The 22,892-nt window shown below is 42.3% G+C and overlaps 1 protein-coding gene across 3 annotated transcripts; it reads right to left on the bottom strand.

Annotated features, from left to right (window-relative positions):
* Positions 1-1,217: 1,217 nt before the first annotated feature.
* LOC119329150 (transcription factor UNE12-like) lies at positions 1,218-6,556 on the bottom strand. 3 transcript variants are annotated; one of them, XM_037602157.1, is made up of 10 exons: positions 6,352-6,556; positions 5,755-5,861; positions 4,027-4,881; positions 3,841-3,933; positions 3,649-3,741; positions 3,384-3,551; positions 3,189-3,254; positions 2,348-2,413; positions 2,176-2,244; positions 1,218-1,813 (listed from the first exon to the last, which is right to left on the bottom strand). In XM_037602157.1, the coding sequence occupies exons 3-10, from the start codon at positions 4,675-4,677 to the stop codon at positions 1,577-1,579; spliced, it is 1,443 nt and encodes a 480-aa protein (XP_037458054.1). In that variant the 5' UTR covers positions 4,678-4,881; positions 5,755-5,861; positions 6,352-6,556; the 3' UTR covers positions 1,218-1,576. The 3 variants fall into 3 exon arrangements, with proteins under 3 accessions (XP_037458054.1, XP_037458053.1, XP_037458055.1); XM_037602156.1 differs by lacking the exon at positions 5,755-5,861; XM_037602158.1 differs by lacking the exons at positions 5,755-5,861; positions 6,352-6,556 and adding an exon at positions 5,323-5,448.
* Positions 6,557-22,892: the final 16,336 nt, after the last annotated feature.

Raw genomic sequence — 22,892 nt, forward strand, 5'->3', positions numbered from 1 at the left:
TGTTGATATCTACATAATTTTTGTGCTTACACATAGTTTGCAACCCTATTCGCTGGTGGATGTGTTCATGTCAAATTTGCATGTCAGCGCCGAATGGTGGTGTTGGCATGAACAAACTCAACGAGATGGAGGAGTTGGCGATGCAAAAAGAGGAGAAGTTGTCCTCAAGATCTCAAGCCAAACCATGAAGAAGATGGGAAGAATGAGGAATTACAATGCAAAGGAGGACATAGCATTGTACTATGCATGAATGAATGTGTCTCTTGACACGGTGGTAGGCACAGATAAGAGCAAAGAAACATTTTGGAGAGGAACTGAGGAGTATTATCATTGCATGGTGAAGGTTGAGTCCAACCTCACAAAATATCCGTACTCGCACCACTAGTCAACAATTCAAGATCAATGCAACCAGATGGGAAGGTTGTGTTAAGTGAAAGAAACACCGACAAGTGGTATGCCACTCAATAAGCTTGATTCCTACGTGCAAGGACTTCTCAAGGAAAACAACAAGAAGAATGATGGGACGGCCTTCACTTTGCATCATTGTTGGATAATTCTTAAAAAATAATGAGAAGTGCGCAAGGAGGAATTAGGAGAAGACACCAAAAGAGAGAAATGGTGAAGGCAGGGAAGATGGCAAGGTGGATGAACTCCGCGCGGTTGGAGGAGAAGAGGAAGCCGGCGGAAGAGGACAGGAAGCTTGCCCTCAAGGAGGTGAGGTTGAGGATCTCATGCTCGTGGACGTTTTCACAATTGGACGGCATATGGCAAAACAATATTTTGAGCAAGCTCGTCACGAGATCTTGGAAATGCCAAAACTGTTATCCTCAGTGTTGCCAAGATGGATGTGGGTGCTTAATCTATACTCAATGTTGTCTCCCATTTATTCTCAACGGACTTTGCTCTATGTTCTTGCTATCAGATGAACTATATGTCGTTGCTTTCAGTACTTCATGAACATTTGTGATTTAAATTTGAGATTTTGTGCATTCGCATTTCAAATGTAGTTGGAATGTATGCATTCAAATCATCAAGGTTGTATTAAATATGGTTTTGAAATGAAGTGGAAATGAGGTTTACGTATGCAATGTGATGAGAGAAAGTGCAAAAAAAGAGTTTATGGACTTAAAAGTTTTGGGGGTCGATAAAAAACGAGGCTACTACACATATTCCTTTGGGAGTTAAGTTTCGAGGAGATTAGAGTTGCCCTAACCAAGTGAAACCCAAAGCAACCGAGTTTTCCTAGGTCTGCTTTGATCATCATATAACATCATGAACAGTCGGTAATAACCCTCATAGATCCATGTACAACCCAAGGTGCCAGACACTTGTACCCAATTAGAATGCCGTCCAAAAAACAAAAGAATACACATCAACCGATGTGCAACAGAGAAGAGAAAAGGTATAGGTTTCTTGGAGTAAGCTACTAGATTATACCATAAGCTTGTACTATTAGTCGCATAACTTCCTATCCTTCAGCCTCGGATTTAGTTTTCTCATAACTTCTATGAACTCTAGCACATTTCGGCAGTTGTTTCCTCAGGCCGATGGGAGGAGCATGATGTGCTTTCTGTTTTCACCTTTCAGGAGGGACTGCAGCTGCAGAAGTGCCTTTCTGGTTGGATATGGCTGAAGCAAGAGCGATAGGCATCAGGCAGAGGCCCTTGTTCTGAAGGTACTGCATTGCATTTGTGATGCTTGTTTCCATCAGCTTTATAACTTCTTGCTCAAAGACCAAGCTGTCTTCTGGGCCTGCTGCATCCAGAAGCCCTTGTGAAGCGGTTGGAGGTGATAGAGGTGAATTGCTATGGCCCTGTGGAAAGTTCGACAGTGCAATAAAACTTGAGTACACTGGCATTCTAGAGAAAAAGCAAGGACTTGACTTGAATGAAGTGTTTATTCATCAGTACTGATATTGATAAATTAGATTTGGTTACATTCAACCAAATTAAAGCCATGAAAAATACAAAAGAATCTAATATAAATTCTAACTACAATGCAAGTGGAGCTCTAAGACTCCTGAATAATCACGAAGCATATTATGGTCATAAAAGTAGTGTAACCAACAGTAGAAATGCAACAACGAAAAAAACTTGTCATTGTCTACCAATTTTTTTATGCCTATAGTCACAACAAGGAGCTATTCACTTTGTACAAACAGAAAAGTTTCCGTACCTCAGTTTGAGATTCTGCAAGGAGGGGAAGAACTGCCCCGGGAGCTCCTAGCCTACTCATGCTTAAGACCTGTAATGTTGAAACCAGGACGATTTGTTTCAGAGAAAGGAAATGAAGGAGAATGACAACCAACAGGGAAAGTTACTACTCATGAACATGTTTGTGGACGCACCTTCACCTGAAGCTGAAGAAATTTCACATAATCAATTATTTCATCAAGCATTGATGATTTATCTGCCTGCTCACATAAAAAAGACTATTGGTTAGGAATTCCAAATTTCATTGTTATACTATTTTATTCGAGAGTGACCAATAAACTTAAGGAAAAGTTAATTTCATTAACTTCGCAATGTTCTAAACCAGGCATGGATAACAGTATAGGTGGCACAGATTTTGTTGTGCCCAAATCCGGTGCCAGCCCGCCACAACAAATGCAAATTTGGCTTGTGCGTACGACACGTCAAGCCATGATGCATTAGTGCTAGAGAAGTGTGATGCCCTGCAAGTATGGCACTAGGCACTAACCAAACAGTGGCGAGAAAAGCTCTAACTTGTCGAACTCTAGTTTGCCGAAGTGTGGCTACAAAACAAACATGCCTAGAACATTAAGCAGATCATAAAGGAACTGAACCTATGACTTGTGATGGCTTAGGTTACCCCTAACTGATAACTACAACAACATCAAGGCATTTTGTCCCAAGCAAGTTGGGGTAGGCTACCCCTAACTGGTAACTATTTAGGACAAATGTTATTTGCACTTTTCAAGTCTTAAAATCCAAACAACTACTTGCTTCAGTTATTGCTGGGCCAATTTTAAAACAATACTTCAGCACATATGTATCCACATATATGATTGGCTATTACCATATGTCATTCTCTTCTGATTCGGTTATATGGAAGTAATAAAAGATATTTCGGTGGACTAATATAAATGTACTGCATGTTGAACAGGGAAAAAAGGAATACCCCTGCATTTTTTGTACCAATATAAATGGAAACACTATAAATAATACCTTATTTGAATTTGGTACAAGGTCTTGGAGATTTTTCATCCTCTCTGAGATCTTCTCTCTGCGAAGCTGCAGTATTAAGCAAGTTCCAGTTAAAAATATATGATAGGGCATGAACACATAGATAAAATTCAACCAACCCAAGTTGTGAAACATTTTCATTTATCTAGAGTGAATTTACCAAACAAGATAACTCACCCGTTCAGCAATACTATGAGGGTCAGTTGCCTGTCCACGACGAGCCCTTGCTCGTGGCTTAGCACTGGCACTATTTCCATTAGCTGAATTTGCCTTGTTCTGCGCATCAGCAGAATGGCTGATAGGGACAGGGTACTCACTTTTATTGTTATGGATCGTTGAGCTTATCTGAACATTTGGAAACAGAGTCAAACTCAGTTAGATATGAATCCAAAGAAAGAGAATAAAACGAAACACTAAATATGTAACAAATGCTAAAGAAAACCTTTGAAGGAATCAGTGTCCCTTGTGCTTCACTCACTGCCATCTGACTACCAGAAGCGAAAGGGAGCGGAATATTGCACATCACATTTTGTTCCTGCAATACGAACAAAAGAAGTTAATTTACCAGTACAGAATTGAATGAACAATAACTTGCGGTTATTGCTGTTTAGTGGCAGAGTTCCAAAATTAAAACCTGTTGTTCAGCCTTCAAACCACTACCAGCTAGTTGAGACTGCTCGGCCGTACCAAAAGATGAGATGCCACCACTGAGAAATTCTTTGCTATCCTGTATTACCACAAGAATGAATAGTCAAGTGAATGAGAAATAGGTAGCAGTAGTACCAATATGTTACAGTTATATCTTTGTCATGAGCATTACATGTAGTGATGCCATGGTTGCCTCATCAAATACTGACAGGTTCCCATTTGAATGACTTGTATTGTTGAACATAGCAGCATTTTGTATCCCTTGAAAACTGAAAGCTTCTAGGCTTACTGGTTCCATGTAGGAAGGAACATTTTGGAATGTCGAACACAGAGTTGAGGCTGAAGAAACAGCATGTACATCAGCAAGAAAAGCTGAAACTTCACTACCATTGCTTTCAATTGAACTGGACAAGGCATGAGGAAGTTCTAGAAGGCCAGGGGTATCCAACTGCAGGTCAAATGTTCCAGGTGTTGAAGTGCACTGAAGAGTCCCTGATGGGATTAAATTACTTTGCAGACTGCCATTGTTCTGAAGTTGTGGAAGCTCCATAAGGCTGTTGGAAGGTTTGTCCTCTGACAGAATCTCACCAGATAATAGATCAGTCTGGGTGTTGTACGGCAAGCACCCATTTGCAAGCATAGCAGGGTTCTGTTCATGCTCATCAAATGTTAAATTCTGATTTGATCTAGCTCTGAAATAGCCTGCAGGTGGCATACTTCCTTCTTCTGCATATGATTCCACTGAACCATCAACAAAGCTATAATTCTCAGAAGCGGAATTGTCAGGCCATGAAGGAAAGAAAGAACCATTAGAGTAGTCCATCTTTACACCCTTACAACTTGACTCCCCAACCTCTGCTCAGAAATATTATGAAAAGAGTGACTTGTAGATACTTAAAGTGACAGCAACTGGTGATCTTATCATTCATCCATGAAGACAGTCTGAGATGGCCTGAATGGTTCCTTTTGTACAAAGCTGCGCACTCGGATGCTGAGAGAACTTCAGATACACCCTCTAGAACAAACCCTGTGCAACAAAGAATAACCGTCAAATATTGACAAACTGCATGAATGTGAATAAAAATGCATGCATGAACAAAATAATGTAAAGATACAATTAAGTAAAGAAATGGTCGAGTTATAAAGCTATATATTTTTTTGAAAGGTGTTATAAAGCTATCTTGAAGCACCATATTTTGCACAAATGTGTTAACCACTTAAGTAAAATAGTATGTACAGAAAAATCTGGAGTATAACTGCATCCCAAATTCACCTATTGAAATGATTCTGCTTTTATCACACTTTCAGGTGAGCATTACATTCCTGCTTTATTCTACAGTCAATTCAACAATTGGTTCTGTTAGAAAGAGCGCTAATTGATTCAGACATTCAGCCATGATAGAACACGACAAGCAACGGATTATCTTCCATTTTTTAGATATCGGGAGCAAGAAATAAGTATGCATACACAATACAACCAGCTGGATATCTTCCTCTCATTAAAGCTAGACCGCGTATGCCATAAGCCAACATACGCTTCCTCCAGTTGCTCACAAGCACAAGCATTGCCTTCTCCTTTATCTTCTTTTTTTTGGCGGAGATATCTCCTTTATCTTTCACAACTAATTATCAAAAAATGCTTAGATTTATTCATAGAAATTGTACATTGAACTGGCAATGAAAAACAATTTCAAAATATATAATTATATATTATAAAAAGAAAATCAAAGGTGTGTATTAGAGATAGTGTCCATATCTAAAACGTCATGTATCTTGGAAAGGAGGAGTAGCTTATAGATACAAGAAAAGTCAGCACAATTCCAAATTCATAGTCAGGTCTTTTCCTTGCCTAGTCTAGGCAGTTACCAGAAAAGTAATGGTAATATACAGTAATTATTACCACAAGTAAATGTCCATCAAGTCGAGCTTTCACTGTCACAGCATCTCTCGCGATACAACAACGCATCAAAATTCCAGGAAAATTCCGTCACATAACTCATAACTAAGCTGTCAAGAACAACGAAAAGCATAAACATCGCTTTACACATTCGTGACTTGCGAGAACGAAATTCTCTTAAAAAGCCAATAAAACCACGCAACAGCCTTTTTTTCCAATCCATTCTGATCCCCCTCTAGGATTCAGTTCATGGAGCGGAACAAACTGACAACCAAGTTCAGAACAATCAGGAACAAGAGGTAAAAAAGAAAAGAAATTAGATTCGACACGTCGCACGCGCATCGATTCCAACCCGCAGCCGCAGGATCGTCCGTCTCTGACATTACCTGCGCCCCCTTCCCCTGCTGCGCAACCAGAACTCCGCCCAGAAACGCCGGTCGCCGCGCCGCGGCGGGATAAGCGACCGGGATCACGAGAATCCCCTAACACCACAAGAATCCCCTAAAACCGCACAGGAAGGAAGCACAACGCGCGCGCCAGGGCCGTACACTCTGTGCCGAAAGGTAAGGGTCCGTCGGAACCGGAATTCGGAGCACTCACCGCGGCGGAGGGGAGGACGGGGGACCGGGCGCGGGAGGCGGCGACGGCGGGAGTGAGGGAAGGCGCGGGTCGTCGGAGCTGGTGGCGGGCGTATACTACTGCCGGCGAGGGCGGAGGTGAGGGCGACGGGAGGGGAGGGGGCGGTTTGTTTGGGCGGAAAAGGAGGAGAAAGGCGGAGGCTTTGGCTTGCTGGGGGCGAAGACTGAAGACGCGTCGGGGGTTGGACTGACTGATATGGCTGAGGCTGACGCTGCTGCCTGTGCCACAGCTGTTGCCGCTGCGCTTTTTGTTTACTAGCGCGCCCTCTCCTTTTCGCCTATTTCTGTTAGATGGATAGATGCGGTGGGGTGGGTGGAGCTGGAAATAGGATTTCTCTTTTCTTGTCAAGTTTTTCTACTCTATACTCTTCTTGCACAAGAGACTTGGTATGTGGTCAAATATTATTTTTTATTTTTCATTTTGTTCTTGTTGAAATGTTGAGGCTTTCATTGCCCTGTTTATTTTAAGAATGCTAGAGTTTGGTAGTTTGTGACAGTCTTCTTTTGGCGATATGAAATCGTTTCTTCGTGGAGACAGACCAGTGACAACTGTGATTTTCCACGACCGGAAAACATGTGGCTCTAGGCTTCGTACACGTATGTATGAAACGCGGCGCTATTTTCCAAAATGACAGCTCACTATGTCCAGTAGATATAAAACCTTTGCGTGTTGGTAGGTTTGACCCTGCAAACGACAAAAGATACTGCCACACAGCTATAGCCTGGACGTCACACAATGGACATCCAGGACGCGCTATTTTTGTCGATGGCAATGCGTGCAAGATTAGGTGTTCGAAACGACATCTTGTTTTTCAATTTACATTCTTCTTTTTGTGTTAAAAAGATTTGATTAGTCTCGAGCCCCAAATACTAATTCTCATCAATATACCTCCATGCTACCACCACAATTATAGATAAAGTAATTATATATTTTTACCGCATATACAAATATCTTTGTAACTTGTGCAGCCCGTCGCTCAATGAATTTTGGTTATATGATCTTGAAGTCCTTTCCGAAAAGCAACTATGCTGATTTACAAAGAGGGAGAATTATACTGGGGAATTGAAATTTGAAGTACCCATCATAGCAGAGAGACAAGTCTGGGCACGGGAGATGAAGGCAAGCGAGACGGCGAGTGATACGTCTCCAACGTATTTATAATTTTTGATTGTTTCATACTGTTATATTATCATTCTTGAATGTTTTACAATTATTTTATATCATTTTTTGGTACTAATCTATTGACATAGTGCCCAGTGCCAGTTGTTATTTTTTGCATGTTTTTTACAATGCAGGAAATCAATACCAAGCGGAGTCCAAACGCAGCGGAACTTTTTGTCGAATTTTTATGGACCAAAAGACACCCAATGCCCAGGTGCGCCCAGGTGGGTTGTGCCCACCTCGGTGGCCTCCCGCACCACCTCTTTGCTCTATAGATACCCTAATATTCCAGAAACCCTAGGGGAGTCGGCGAAAATAAATTCCAGCCGCCGCAAGTTCCAGAACCACCAGATCCAATCTAGACACCATCACGAAGGGGTTTATCATCCTCATTGGTGCCTCTCCGATGATGCGTGAGTAGTTTATTGTAGACCTACGGGTCCGTAGTTAGTAGCTAGATGGGTTCATTTCTCTCTTTTGATTCTCAATACAATGGTCTCTTGGAGATCCATATGATGTAACTCTTTTTGTGGTGTGTTTGTTGGGATTCGATGAACTTTGAGTTTATGATCATATCTATGTTTTTCTTCATGAAAGTTATTTGAATCTTTTGATCGCTTATATGCATGATTGCTTATAGGCTCGTATTTCTTCTCTGATATTTGGGTTTTGTTTGGCCAATTTGATTTATTTATCTTGCAATGGGAAGAAGTGCTTTGTGATGGGTTCGATCTTATGGTGCTTGATCTCAATGACAGAAGGGGAACCGACACGTATGTATCGTTGCTATTAAGAATAACAAGACGAGGTCTATTTCTACATATATAGATCTTGTCTACATCATGTCATCATTCTTATTGCATTACTCTATTTCTCCATGAACTTAATACACTAGACGCATGCTGGATAGCGGTCGATGTGTGGAGTAATAATAGTAGATGCAGGCAGGAGTCGGTCTACTAATCTTGGACGTGATGCCTATATAATGACCATTGCCTGGATATCGTCATGATTATTTGAAGTTCTATCAATTGCCCAACAGTAATTTGTTTACCCACTGTTTGCTATTTTTCTTGAGAGAAGCCACTAGTGAAACCTACGGCCCACGGGTCTCTTCTTTATTATATTTGCCTTTGTGATCTATTTTTATTTGCTTTTATTTTCAGATCTATTAATCCAAAAACCCAAAAATATCTTGCTGAATTTTATTTGCTTTTATTTGCATCTATCAATCTACTACAATTTTTATCCCGTCAACTTGACAATTTCTGGCACCGTTACCCAAAAGGGATTGACAACCCTTTAACACGTCGGGTTGCAAGTATTTGTTTTTTGAGTGCAGGAGCTGTTTACGTGGTGTTGGGTGGTTCTCCTACTGGTTCGATAACCTTGGCCTCATCACTGAGGGAAATACCTACGGTTGATATGCTGCATCATCCCTTTCTCTTTGGGAAAATACCGACGTAGTTCAAGCAAACATCAGCAGGCGGGCGTACACAGAGCTGGTTGATACGTCTCCAACATCTATAACTTTTGATTGTTCCATGCTATTATATTATCTGTTTTGGATGTTTAATGGGATTTAATATGCTCTTTTATATTATTTTTGGGACTAACCTATTAACCGGAGGCTTAGTGCCAGTTTCTGTTTTTTTGCCTATTTTAAAGTTTCGTAGAAAAAGAATACCAAATGGAATCCAAATGGAATGAAACCTTCACGATAATCTTTCTTGGACCGAAAGCAAACCAGAAGACTTGGAGTTGAAGTCTGGAACTCCGTGAGGCGGCCACGAGGCAGGAGGGCGCGCCCTCCACCCTCGTGGGCCCCACAAAGCTCCACCGACGTACGTCTTCCGCCTATATATACTCTTATACCCTAGATCGATCACAGAGAGCCACGAAACCACTTTTTCACTGCCGCAACCTTCTGTACCCGTGAGATCCCATCTTGGGGCCTTTTTCGGTGATCTGCCGGAGGGGGAATCGATCATAGAGGGATTCTACATCAACACCATAGCCTCTCCGATGAAGCGTGAGTAGTTTACCACAGACCTTCAGGTCCATAGTTATTAGCTAGATGGCTTCTTCTCTCTCTTTGATTCTCAATACAAAGTTCTCCTCGATGTTCTTGGAGATCAATTCGATGTAATACTTTTTTGCGGTGTGTTTGCCGAGATATGATGAATTGTGGGTTTGTGAACAAGATTATCTATGAATATTATTTGGTTCTTTTCTGAATTCTTGTATGCATGATTTGATATCTTTGCAAGTCTCTTCGAATTATTGGTTTAGTTTGGCCTACTAAATTGATTTTTCTTGCAATGGGAAAAGTGATTAGTTTTGGGTTCAATCTTGTGGTGTCCTTTCCTAGGGGCGGCAAGGTACATATTGTATTGTTGCCATCGAGTATAAAAAATGGGGTTTATATTATATTGCTTGAGTTTATCCCTCTACGTCATGTCATCTTGCTTAAAATGTTACTCTGTTCTTATGAACTTAATACTCTAGATGCATGCTGGATAGCGGTTGATGTGTGGAGTAATAGTAGTAGATACAGAATCGTTTCGATCTACTTGACACGAACGTGATGCCTATATTCATGATCATTGCCTAGATATTCTCATAACTATGCGCTTTTCCATCAATTGATCGGCGGTATTTTGTTCACCCACCATAATACATGCTATCTTAAGAGAAGCCACTAGTGAAACCTATGCCCCCGGGTCTCTTTCTTATTATATTGCATCTCTTTTATTTACATCGCATCTCGTTTACTATTTTACAATCTTTACTTTCCAACCTATACAACAAAAATACCAAAAATATTTACTTTACTATCTTTATCAGATCTCACTTTTGCGAGTGACCGTGAAGGGATTGACAGCCCCTTTATCGTGTTGGTTGCAAGGTTCTTGATTGTTTGTGCAGGTACTAGATGACTTGTGTGTTATCTCCTACTGGATTGATACATTGGTTCTCAAAAATTAAGAAAAATACTAACGCTACTTTGTTGCATCACCCTTTCCTCTTCAAGGAAAAACCAACGCATCTCAAGAGGTAGCACCGGTGGAGAGTATATACTACTATCGGAGGAGCGAAAGAGACCAGAGGTGAAGGCAACAAGAGTGGAAGAAGGAAAGAAGGGCGGTTTGGGCGGAAAAAGGAGGAGAAAGATGAGGCTTTAGCCTGCTGGCGATGGTTGAGGCTCATGTTGTGGTATAACTGTTGACGATGCGCTTTTTTTTTACTAGCACACAATTTCTTTTAAGAATACTGGAGTTTGGTAATTTGTGACGGTCTTCTTTTGGTGATATGAAGTCGTTTCTTCATGGAGAAAGATCAGTGACAACTGTGATTTTCCACGACCGGAAGACATGTGGCTCTAGGCTCCTTACACGTATGTATGAGATGTGGCGCTATTTTCCAAAATGACAGCTCACTATGTCCAGTAGATATAAAACCTTGGCATGTTGGGAGATTTGACCCTGCAAGCGACAAAAGATACCGCCACACAACTATAGCCATGGACATCACGCAATGGAAATCCAGGACGCACTATTTTTGTCACTATGGCAATGCGTGCGAGATTAGGTGTTCGAAACTACGTCTTGTTTTTCACTTTACATTCTTCGTTTTACATGCTAGCACCACACTTATAGATCTTTTTTTATATGTTCATTTTGTTCTTGTTGAGGCTTTCATTGCCCTGTTTTTTAAAAAGAATACTAGAGCCTGGTAATTTGTGACGGTCTTCTTTTGGCAATATGAAGTCGTTTCTTCGTCGAGACAGATCAATGACAACTGTGGTTTTCCATGACCAGAAGACATGTGGTTCTAGGCTCCGTACACGTATGTATGAAACATGGCCCTATTTTCCAAAACAATAGATCACTATATCCAGTAGATATAAAACCTTGGCGTGTTAGGAGATTTGACCCTGCAAACCACAAAAGATACTGCCACATAACTATAGCCATGGACATCACACAATAGACATCGAGGACATGCTATTTTTGTCGCTATGGCAATGCATGCAAGATTAGGTGTTCGAGACTACATCTTGTTTTTTCACTTTACATTCTTCGTTTTGTGCTAGAAAAAAACATCGATTATTCTCGAGCCCTGAATATTAGTTCTCATCAATACACTTCCATGCTACCACCACACTTATAGATCAATTAATTATATATTTTTATCGCAAATACAAATAGCGTTTCAACTTGTGCAACCCGTTGTTCGATGACTTTTGGCTATATCATCTGGAGGTCCTTTTCCAAAAAGAAACTATGTTGATTTACAAAGAGGGGGAACTATACCGGGGAATTGAAATTTGGGGTACTCACCATGACGGAGAGATAAGACTGGGCACGTGAGATGAAGTCAAGCAAGAGGGCGAATGCGCATACACAGGGCTGCTGGTAAGTATATACTATTACCAGAGAAGGAGCAGGATTGAGCAGAGGTGTAGGCAACAGGAGAGAGAAGGAAAGGGGGTTGTTTGGCGGAGAAAGGAGGAGAAAGCCATAGCCTTTGGCTTTACATTACTTGGACACCATTTCTTTTTCGTGTATCTTTTTGTAGGGACTGGTGGGATGGGGTGGGTGTAGCAAAGCATAGGTTTTTTGCTCTGCTTTTTCTTTTGTTGTCATGTTTTTCTATTGTCTTCTCGGACAATAGATCTGGCATAGCCAAATACTATTTTATATGCTCAACCTTGTTCGTTCATAGCTCTGGTTCTTGAAGGGTATTACAGTTCGGTCATTTGTGTCTGTTTTATTTTTGGGGATATGAAATTGTTACTACGCCAAGAGAATATATGAAATTGACTGGTATCGCTATAAAACTAGCAAGATATCTTGAGATTCACTCTGGTCACCACAGTTGGCTTCCATTCGGTCCATTTCATGCCAAATTGGTTTAATGACAATTGAGTTTTTCAACAACCGGAAGACATGTGGTTCTACGCTCCATACACAAATGTATGATACATGGAACTATTTCCAAAAGATAGCTCACTATGTTCTTTCACTACTTTGCTTCTTCCATAGTAGCAGAATTTGGTAATTTTTGCCTTTTTTCTTGCCAGATATGGAACCATACCCTGGTTAGAAAATATATCGAACTGGCTGGTATCGATGTAAAACTAGCAAGATACTCCCTCCGTCCCATAATATAAGAGTGCTTTTAACACTACACTAGTGTTGAAAATGCTCTTATATTATGAGACGACGGGAGTAGATATCATGAGATTCACTCCGGCCGCCACACAGTTGGCTTCCATTTAGTCTGCTTTTTGCCAAGTTGGTTCAATGACAATTGGGTTTTTGCACAACTGGAAAATGTGGTTCTTTGCTCCAACGTGTGTGTATGAAACATGGTGCTATTTCCAACATGATGGCTCATTATTTCTAGTAGATATTAAACCTTGTCGTATTGGGAGATTTGACCATACAAATGACAAAGGATATGGTAACATGACTATAGCCATGGACATCACATAACAGACATCGAGGACATGCTATTTTTTGTTGCTACGACATTGTGTCCTAGATTAGGTGTTCAGAACTACATCTTATTTTCATTTTACCTTCTTCATTTTGTGTTAAAAAGCATCCATCTATTCTTGATCCCTGACTTTAATTCTCATCAATACACTTTCATACTATCGGCGCACTCATCTATAAATTAATTAATTTTATATCGAAGCTAAAAATATCTTTGCAACTTGTGCAGTTGGTCGCTCGATGATTTTTAGTTATGTCATCTTGAGGTTTGGCGGTGCTACGGCCCATGGGTACCTCATCGGAAGCTGGCCCAAGTAGGCCGGCCTAGTGTCCCCCTAGGTTGGTTATGTCATGGACCGGCTATCACGGCCCATGGCCCCTACAACAAGAGAGACGCGGAGGACTTGGGGTACATACACAAGGAGACCGACGTCTAGGAGGACTCATCCATAACAGACTAGGATAATGTAACCTAGAGCCCCAGTGCCCATATAAGCCGAGGCTAGGGTAGTCGAAGGTGATAGAGAACCATAAAGCTATTTCTCAACCACTCGATCATTGTAACTCCTATACGGAAGCAATATACATGAACATGCAGTAGGGTTTTACCTCCTCCTGGAGGGCTTGAACCTAGGTAAATCCTTCCATGTTTCCCATCCGTTCTACTTGTCTAGTCAAAATACCATATCGAGGGAATTGTTGAAAAATACTCCAACAAAGTCCTTTAAGAAATAAATTATGATGATTTACAAAGAGGGAGAATTATACCGTGGAGGAGAGACGGGGCTGCACACAGGAGATGACATGCATGCAAACTCGGAGCCGGGGGAGAGTATATATTGTTATTGAAGAAGGAGCAGGAGAGAGCGGAGGTGAAGGCAACTGGAGGGAGAGAAGGAAGGAGGGGAAGTTTGGGTGCAGAAAGGAGGAGAAAGATGGAGGTTTTGGCTTGCTGACAATGAAGGCCGAAGAAACTTTGGGACTGACTGATGAGGCTAACATTATGGCACAACTGTTAGTGCTGTGTTTGTTTACTTCCACACCTTTTTCTTGTCATCTATTGTTGTAGTGAATATTTGATTATGTTTTTTTGTAACAATGGTATTTGGAGTAGATGAGGTGGAATGAGTGGAACAAACATAGGTTTTCTATCTTTGTTTTCCTTTCAGCATCACTCTTTCTTATTGCACAATACGCGTAGCACATTGATTTTTTTTGTTTCTTTTAGGGTAGAAATTAGAAAATGTCCTTTGCTTGATTAGCTTGTTCTTGTTGCGGCTTGTACCGCCTTTCTTCTTGAAGAAAAAAGAACGAGTATGGTGATTGGTGTTAGTTCCATCCTAGTAAGATTGAAATCGTGCATACTAGACATCTAAGATGAGCTATTTTCCATTTTTTGTTGCAGCAAAAGCTAAAATCAGGTGACTTAAACAACTCTTCTTTTTTATTCGCATTCTCCACTTTGCATTAGAAAAACCTCCGTTTCTCTTTCATGTCTCTCACTTGTCAGTTCTCTCCAATGCACCTCGATACCACCCCAACCTTATATATAAAGTATAGAGTAACAATTATGGACGTGACCTTTTGGCCCTCAGGAGTAGATGCTCCCTAATGAACAGTAAATTCAAAACAAATAGTAAATAAAATTTAAAAATTCTTTTTTTGTAGATGTTCATGCTAATGTAGCAGTGTGCTTGGTAATTTTCATGGGATACGGGGTAGCAGTACTTCGTCAGTGAAAAAAATAGGTGTAACATCTGGAAGTAACATTTGGCATTCGACTTTTTTTTGCACGGGTCAAAATGCTTAAGTTTTTTCCCTCAAAAATTGCAGGTAGCATCTGAGTGTGACAATGAACACATTGAATTATTTTTCAGAATAAATTGACATTTGCAAACAACATTTTTGGCACGCAGGAGCATGTGCTCCCTAAAGCCAAATTGAATATCCAAGCAATTATGGCTTTGTTTGCAACATGTGCAACCAGCTCCTTAACGTTCTGATGTACTCCTCAATCCCTCTTTAACAAAATGTAGGACGTTTTTTTTAGCCAACTACACCAAAACGCGGTGTATTGAACGAGTATCATTTTAGGGTTATTTTCAAATGGAAAATATGCTAATTTAGAAAGACAAATAATTGTACCAGGTTCGTAGGAACATATAACTATTCAAATTCACACATTAGATATTCAATTTTTGTTGAACACAAGACATTCCAATTGATTGTTGTTATTAGTGAACTTTGAGAAGAAAAAAACAACTACTACCATCAACATCCCCTCCCAAAAGAAAACCACCACCAGCTTCGGGGGTAGCAGATTATGCAAAACTCCAAGGGCTAAACCGAGAGAAACAATCCTGTTGATAACAACATTTTTTTTTAAAGACCGGTTCCACGTCACGGCGAGAGTCTGACCAGGTTAGGTTGTGACGTTGCTCTAAAGTAGGCCCTGTTTGATATTATTTGGTTTCTTCGGGACACACATTTGGCAGCACCTGGGGAGAAGGATGTTGTCTTGTGGCCCAGACAGGATACGATGCGCCCATCTTTTCTCCTCTTCAAATAAAACAAAGGCACCGCATCCTTTTAAAAAAAGGCACTCTGCATCATCAAACTTCAATCACTTTTCAGTGGTAGGAAGATTGAAGTAATACCTCCCATGTAACGGAAAGGATCATGTGAGGCTTTGTGTCATTTTAGAAATTATTAGTTAAGTAATTTTTTTCCTTTTCCCGTTATTATTACTACTATGTGGGGCATTTCACCGTATCTTTCTACAGTCAACCTGTTCCGGAATGCACCGTTAGTTTCCGCGAGTTTGTTGAGTTGAAACGGTAAAAAGCTCACGGCGCAGGAAACGCGCTGCCCGCGCCCGCGAATTGTGGCACGGGATCGGATGGGATCGGATCGGCTTGCAGAGTCGTACCGCAACTGCCGCTGCCGCTGCTCACGCTAACCACTCTCCATCGTCCTAACTGATCAACCTTTGACTAAGCTCGCGCCTAACGGCCATATTGTCAGGGCCTAGACACGGATCATATGTCCACTCCACCGCCGGCTTCCGAGGGCAAGTGGCGGCAGGCAGGCAGGGTTGGTAGTCATTTGACGAGCATGCAGGCGTGAGTATAAAATGTATTTGTTGGTCCAGTACAATGGCCTGCCCAAACCAACATCATATGATGTGATGTTGCTTCCAAGAAAACTGATCCATCATTTGGGCACATATTATACTATCTCGTATGAAGATATGCAAGCGACGCATTCCCCCAAAACCTGTTATCGTGGTTTGGTTGACTCACTCTTGGTCAACAGCCAGCTGATATATATAGCCAATTTGTGATACTAGTAGTATTATTGATGTACGTCTACCTGGCTAGACAACTGAGTGTTTGTGTAGGTCAGCTAATCATGCGGGAATTTTGAGTAGTAGTTGTTGGAATTTTGCTAGTAGGCCTTTGGCCCAAAGCCCAACTAAAATTTTGAAATTCTCTTGGCCTATTCATGCACATATGTGAGTGGAGTGAGTGAGACTAAAGTTTAGTCCCACCGCGGAAGTTGAGAGAGAGTTGCACCTCTTTATAAGGTGAGCTCTTATACCACTTGTATGAGCATGAGAAGAGGAGACCTACACGCGCTCCTCCTCCTCGCTCGCCTCGGCGCACCGCGGGTTACGGGATTGAGCCGAGCCGATGACAGAGCTATGCACGTTGTCTATATTTTTGCTGCTCAGGAAAAAATAATGAGTCATTAATTAATAATTAACGGACGCGTTAATTACTGAACCGTTTCCGATTCTTTTGAATCGTGACGACTCAGACGTGGGGTTTACTCCCACGACCTGCCCGGCCCGCACTATATAGTCAGGCGGACGTCTACCCTAGCCGCCGCCGCTTCGTATGGTTTCTCACCACCGTTTCAGATCATTGCGCCGCCAAGCAAGTCTTCTCCATCCCTCCTTTCGACGTGCACCGGGAGAAGGGACAGCAGGCCTCCGGAACCCCACCTCTCGTGATCCTGTACGAGAGAGGGGCGATCAGGTTTTTGGGGAGCGCACTCGCGCGACTGCTGGCAGCGACAACTTCGCGAACGACGACTTCTTCCCCGACCTCGGCAACCTCATCCTCGACAACATGGGCGACAATGTCAATGCCGGCGGTGCTGCTCCCGCTGCACCGTATGTGATTCTATCCTTCCTGATCGAGATCGTGATACAATTCATGTTTCTAGTATGTGCCCTAGATGTGATCTGTTCATCTGCTATGCTAGTTCGCATGATTAGTTTAATCTCTGCTACTGTAGTCATGATTTATCTTCTAATTATTCGAATTAAATCTCGTAGTAACTTGCTCATATTTCCAACAATCCAAAAACCTGATTATAGGCAATTTACTTCGAGTGGTTTTGCTGCGCATCTGAAGCCGCCCGCCTTTAAGGGGCGTAATATAAGAGGTGGCGCACGAGAGCAGTCTACTGGTTTCAGACCATGGGCTGCTATGACGCCACCAAGGGCAAGCCTGAGGGCGATCTTAATCCAGCACAGCTGGAAGCTTTCAAGAAGATCGATACCCTCTTTAAAGGCGCTCTTCTGAGTGTTCTTGATGACTCCATTGTGGATTCGTATATATCGTTTGACAACGGCAAGGACATGTGGGCTGCGCTCGAGGCCAAGTTTGGTGCCTCGAACGCCGGCAGCGAGTTGTACGTCATGGAGCAATTCTATGACTACAAGATGACTGATGAGCGTCCTGTTGTACAGCAGGCTCATGAGATACAATTGCTCGCAAAAGAACTTGATTACTTCAAGTGTGTGTTGCCGGACAAATTTGTTGCCGGAGGCATCATTGCCAAGCTTCCACCTTTGTGGAACAATTTTGCTACTTCCCTGAAACACAAGAGACATGAGTTTTTCATTACGGATCTCATTGGTACTCTTGATGTTGAAGAGAAGGCGAGAGCAAAGGACACACGTGCTCGAGTTGTTGAGGGAGGTTCTAGTGCCCACATGGTACAGAAGAAGAACTCCCAGTCCAACAAGTTCAAAAACAATAAGAACAAAACTCAGGGCAAAGGCAAGGTTGATACAAAAAACAAACCATCACATTCTACCAACTTCAAGAAGAATTCTCATAAGAAGGGGAAGGGACTTTGCCATGTTTGCGGTGATCCTAATCACTTGGCTCTGAAGTGTCCTAATCGCTTTGAGGAGCGCGGACATGAGAAGAGAGGCAAGTCCGCTAATGTTGTCATCGATGATATTGATATGAAGGAATCAGGGTACGGTATTTTTCCTACCATCCTTTCAGTATTTCAATCCCCTGATTGGTTAATTGACACCGGTGCCAATGTACATGTTTGTGCTGACGCCTCCGTGTTTTCTTCTTACCAGGCAACAGGGACTTCACCCGTGCTGATGGGGAACGGGTCACATGCCATTGTTCGAGGTGTTGGTACGGTCGATCTGAAGTTTACTTCGGGGAAGACTGTGCGTCTGAAGAACGTTCATCATGTGGCGTCCATAAATAAAAATCTCGTTAGCGGTTCCCGTTTATGTCGAGATGGTTTTAAGTTGGTTTTCGAATCCAATAAAGTTGTAATTTCTAAATATGGAAAATTTGTTGGAAAAGGCTATGAGAGCAAAGGCTTGTTCCGCCTGTTTTTGTCAGATATTTGCACTAAAGTTATTAATAATGTTTGCCACAACAATGAATCTAATATTTGGCATTCATGACTTTGTCACATTAACTTTGGTTGCATGACGCGGCTAGACAATATGAATTTAATTCCGAAAATCTTTACTGTCAAAGGCTCTAAGTGCCAAGTATGTGTGCAAGCTAAGCAACCTCGCAAGTCCCATAAGACTGCAGAGGCAAGAGACTTGGCGCCACTAGAGCTTATACATTCTGATCTTTGTGGGATGAATGGCGTGTTGACAAAAGATGGAAAGAGATACTTCATGACGTTGATTGATGACTCCACTAGATATTGTTATGTGTATCTTCTGAAATCAAAAGATGAGGCTTTAACTTTCTTCAAAAACTATAAAGCTGAGGCAGAGAACCAACTTGATCGGAAAATTAAACGACTTAGGTCCGATCGTGGTGGAGAGTATTTTTCCAAAGTATTTGATCTATTTTGTGCGGAACATGGTATAATCCATGAGAGGACGCCTCCCTACTCACCTCAGTCAAATGGGGTAGCCGAAAGATAGAACCGAACTCTAACTGATATGGTTAACACCATGTTAGACACATCGGGTCTTTCTAAGGAATGGTGGGGGGAGGCGCTAATGACTGCGTGTCATGTCCTAAACCAAGTTCCCACAAAGCATAAGACCATGACTCCGTTTGAGGAATGGGAAAGGAAAAGATCGAAACTCTATTACCTATGTACTTGGGGTTGTTTGGAGAAAGTCAATATACCAATTCCTAAGAAGCGCAAGCTTGGACCAAAAACCGTGGATTGTGTTCTTCTGGGCTATGCTTTTCATAGAATTGGCTATAGATTTTTGATAATAAAATCAGAGGTATCTGACATGCATGTTGGTACGATTATGGAGTCGAATGATGCAACTTTCTTTGAGGACATATTTCCTATGAAGGATATGTCGAGTTCATCATATCAAGATATACCTACTCCATCTAGTGAGGAATTCACTGTAATTTCTGAACCCACCATTGCGATGGAACACATTGAGAATCCTGTTGAGGGTGACAATGGAACTCCTGTGAGGAGTAAGAGACAGAGGACTGCAAGTCCTTTGGTGATGATTTCATTGTGTACCTCGTGGATGACACACCTAGGACTATTTCAGAAGCCTATGCATCTCCTGATGCTGACTACTGGAAGGAAGTTGTACGTAGCGAGATGGATTCCATCTTAGCTAACGGTACCTGGGAGATCACTGACCGTCCTTATGGGTGCAAACCTGTAGGATGTAAGTGGGTGTTCAAGAAGAAGCTTAGACCTGATGGTACGATTGAAAAGTACAAGGCACGGCTTGTGGCCAAGGGTTATACCCAGAAAGAAGGTGAAGACTTCTTTGATACTTACTCACCCGTGGCTAGACTAACCACAATTCGGGTGCTACTATCACTGGCTGCCTCACATGGTCTTCTCGTTCATCAAATGGACGGTAAGACAGCTTTCCTCAATGGAGAGTTGAAGGAGGAAATTTACATGGATCAGCCAGATGGTTTTGTGGTACCTGGTTAGGAAGGAAAGGTGTGCAAGTTATTAAAGTCTTTATATGGCCTTAAACAAGCTCCTAAGGAGTGGCATGAGAAGTTCGAAAGAACATTAACTGCTGCCGGCTTTGTAGTAAACGATGGTGACAAGTGCGTGTACTATCGCTATGGTGGGGGCGAAGAAGTTATTCTTTGTCTGTATGTCGACAACATACTAATCTTTGGAACCAAACTTGATTTAATCAAGGAGGTTAAGGATTTCTTATCTCGCTGTTTTGAGATGAAGGATCTAGGAGTAGCTGATCTTATCTTAAACATCAAGTTGTTGAGAGATGAGAATGGTGGGATCACACTGCTTCAGTCTCACTATGTGGAAAAGGTCTTGAGTCGTTTTGGGTATAGCGACTGCACGCCTTCTCCAACTCCATATGATGCTAGTGTGTTGCTTCGAAAGAACTGATGGATTGCTAGAGATCAACTGAGATATTCTCATATTATTGGCTTGCTTATGTATTTCGCGAGTGCCACGAGGCCTGACATCTCTTTTTCTGTGAGCAAGCTGAGTCGGTTTGTGTCAAAACCGGGAGATGATCATTGGCATGCGCTTGAGAGGGTTATGCGCTATTTGAAAGGCACCACGAGCTATGCAATTCACTACACCGGGTATCCAAGGGTACTGGAGGGTTATAGTGACTCAAACTGGATATCTGATCCTGATGAGATTAAGGCCACAAGTGGTTATGTTTTTACACTTGATGGTGGTGCTGTTTCCTGGAAGTCTTGCAAGCAGAACATCTTAACGAGGTCAACTATGGAAGCAGAACTCACAGCATTAGACACTGCCACTGTTGAAGCAGAGTGGCTTCGTGAACTCTTGATGGACTTACCTATGGTTGAAAAACCAATACCCCCTATCCTGATGAATTGTGATAATCAAACTGTAATCATCAAGATAAACAGTTCAAAGGACAATATGAAGTCCTCAAGACATGTGAAGAGGAGACTAAAATCTGTCAGAAAATTGAGGAACTCCGGAGCTATTACGTTGGATTATATCCAAACATCGAAAAACTTGGCAGATCCTTTCACAAAGGGTCTATCATGTAACGTGATAGATAATGCATCAATGAAGATGGGCTTGAGACCCACCGCATGAGTTGTCCATAGTGGTAACCCACTCTATGTGATCGGAGATCCTGTGAAGTAGAAGTGGGAGACAAGCTGTTGGTCAGCTGAGAGGAGAGTATCCCTATATTAACTATCCGACTCCGTGACGATGCAATACTCTCTGATCTGCATGGCAGGTTGATACTTATCTTAATGTGTTTCAAGTGGCTTATTTGGGTAAGCAGAGATGTTGTCCCGCAGAATATCTTCTGAGAAACACACCTATATGAATTTGACTGTTAACATTGCAGTCTGTGAGAATTGTGTGTTCTCTAATAAATTCATGAAAAGGCCCCGGAGTACGACATATACGCTCCACCCGCGAGGAAGCCTTGCGGCAGCCCAGTATCGGTCAAGCATTTGTGTGAAACTAGTCTCGCAGAAAACTTGTAGTTGAAGGCATAGACCACTATTCAAGTTGTGATCTAGTGTAGCATAAATCTCTAAGTGGAAGTTCAACAACAATATTTTGGAACTAAATGATGAGATGTGCCAATGAGACTTTGTGGGGGATTGTTAGAATTTTGCTAGTAGGCCTTTGTCCCAAAGCCCAAATAAAATTCTGAAATTCTCTTGGCCCATTCATGCACACATGTGAGTGGAGTGAGTGAGGCTAAAGTTTAGTCCCACCCCCGAAGTTGAGAGAGAGTTGCACCTCTGTATAAGGTGAGCTCTTCTACCACTTGTATGAGCATGAGAAGAGGAGACCTACACGCGCGCTCCTCCTCCTCGCTCGCCGCGCCGCGGGTTGCGGGATTGAGTCGAGCCGAGGACAGAGCTATGCACGTTGTCTATATTTTTGCTGTTCGGAAAAAATTAATGAGACGCGTTAATTACTGAACCGTTTCCGATTCTTTTGGATCGTGATGACTCGGATGTGGGGTTTACTCCCACGACCTGCCCGAGCCGCACTATATAGTCAGGCGGACGTCTACCCTAGCCGCCGCTGCTTCGTATGGTTTCTCACCACCGTTCCAGATCATTGCGCCGCCAAGCAAGTCTTTTCCATCCCTTCTTTCGGCGTGCACCGGGAGAAGGGACAGCAGGCCTCCGGAACCCCGCCTCTCGTGATCCTGTACGGGAGAGGGGCGATCAGATTTTTGGGAAGCGCACCCGCGCGACTGCTGGCAGCGACGACTTCGCGAACGACGACTTCTTCCCCGACCTCGGCAACCTCATCCTCGACGACATGGGCGACAATGTCAACGCCGGCGGTGCTGCTCCCGCTGCACCGTATGTGATTCTATCCTTCTTGATCGAGATCGTGGTACAATTCATGTTTCTAGTATGTGCCCTAGATGTGATCTGTTCATCTGCTATGCTAGTTCACATGATTAATATAATCTCTGCTACGGTAGTCATGATTTATCTTTTAATTATTCGGATTAAATCTTATAGTAACTTGCTCATATTTCCAACAGTAGTTTGTCAGAACCAGTGCTTACAGCCAAAGCAATGCCCATTCGCATCCCTGCACTCATCG

The sequence above is a fragment of the Triticum dicoccoides genome, chromosome 7A (genome assembly GCF_002162155.2).
Source record: "Triticum dicoccoides isolate Atlit2015 ecotype Zavitan chromosome 7A, WEW_v2.0, whole genome shotgun sequence".
In the NCBI taxonomy this organism is placed as follows: Eukaryota; Viridiplantae; Streptophyta; class Magnoliopsida; order Poales; family Poaceae; genus Triticum; species Triticum dicoccoides.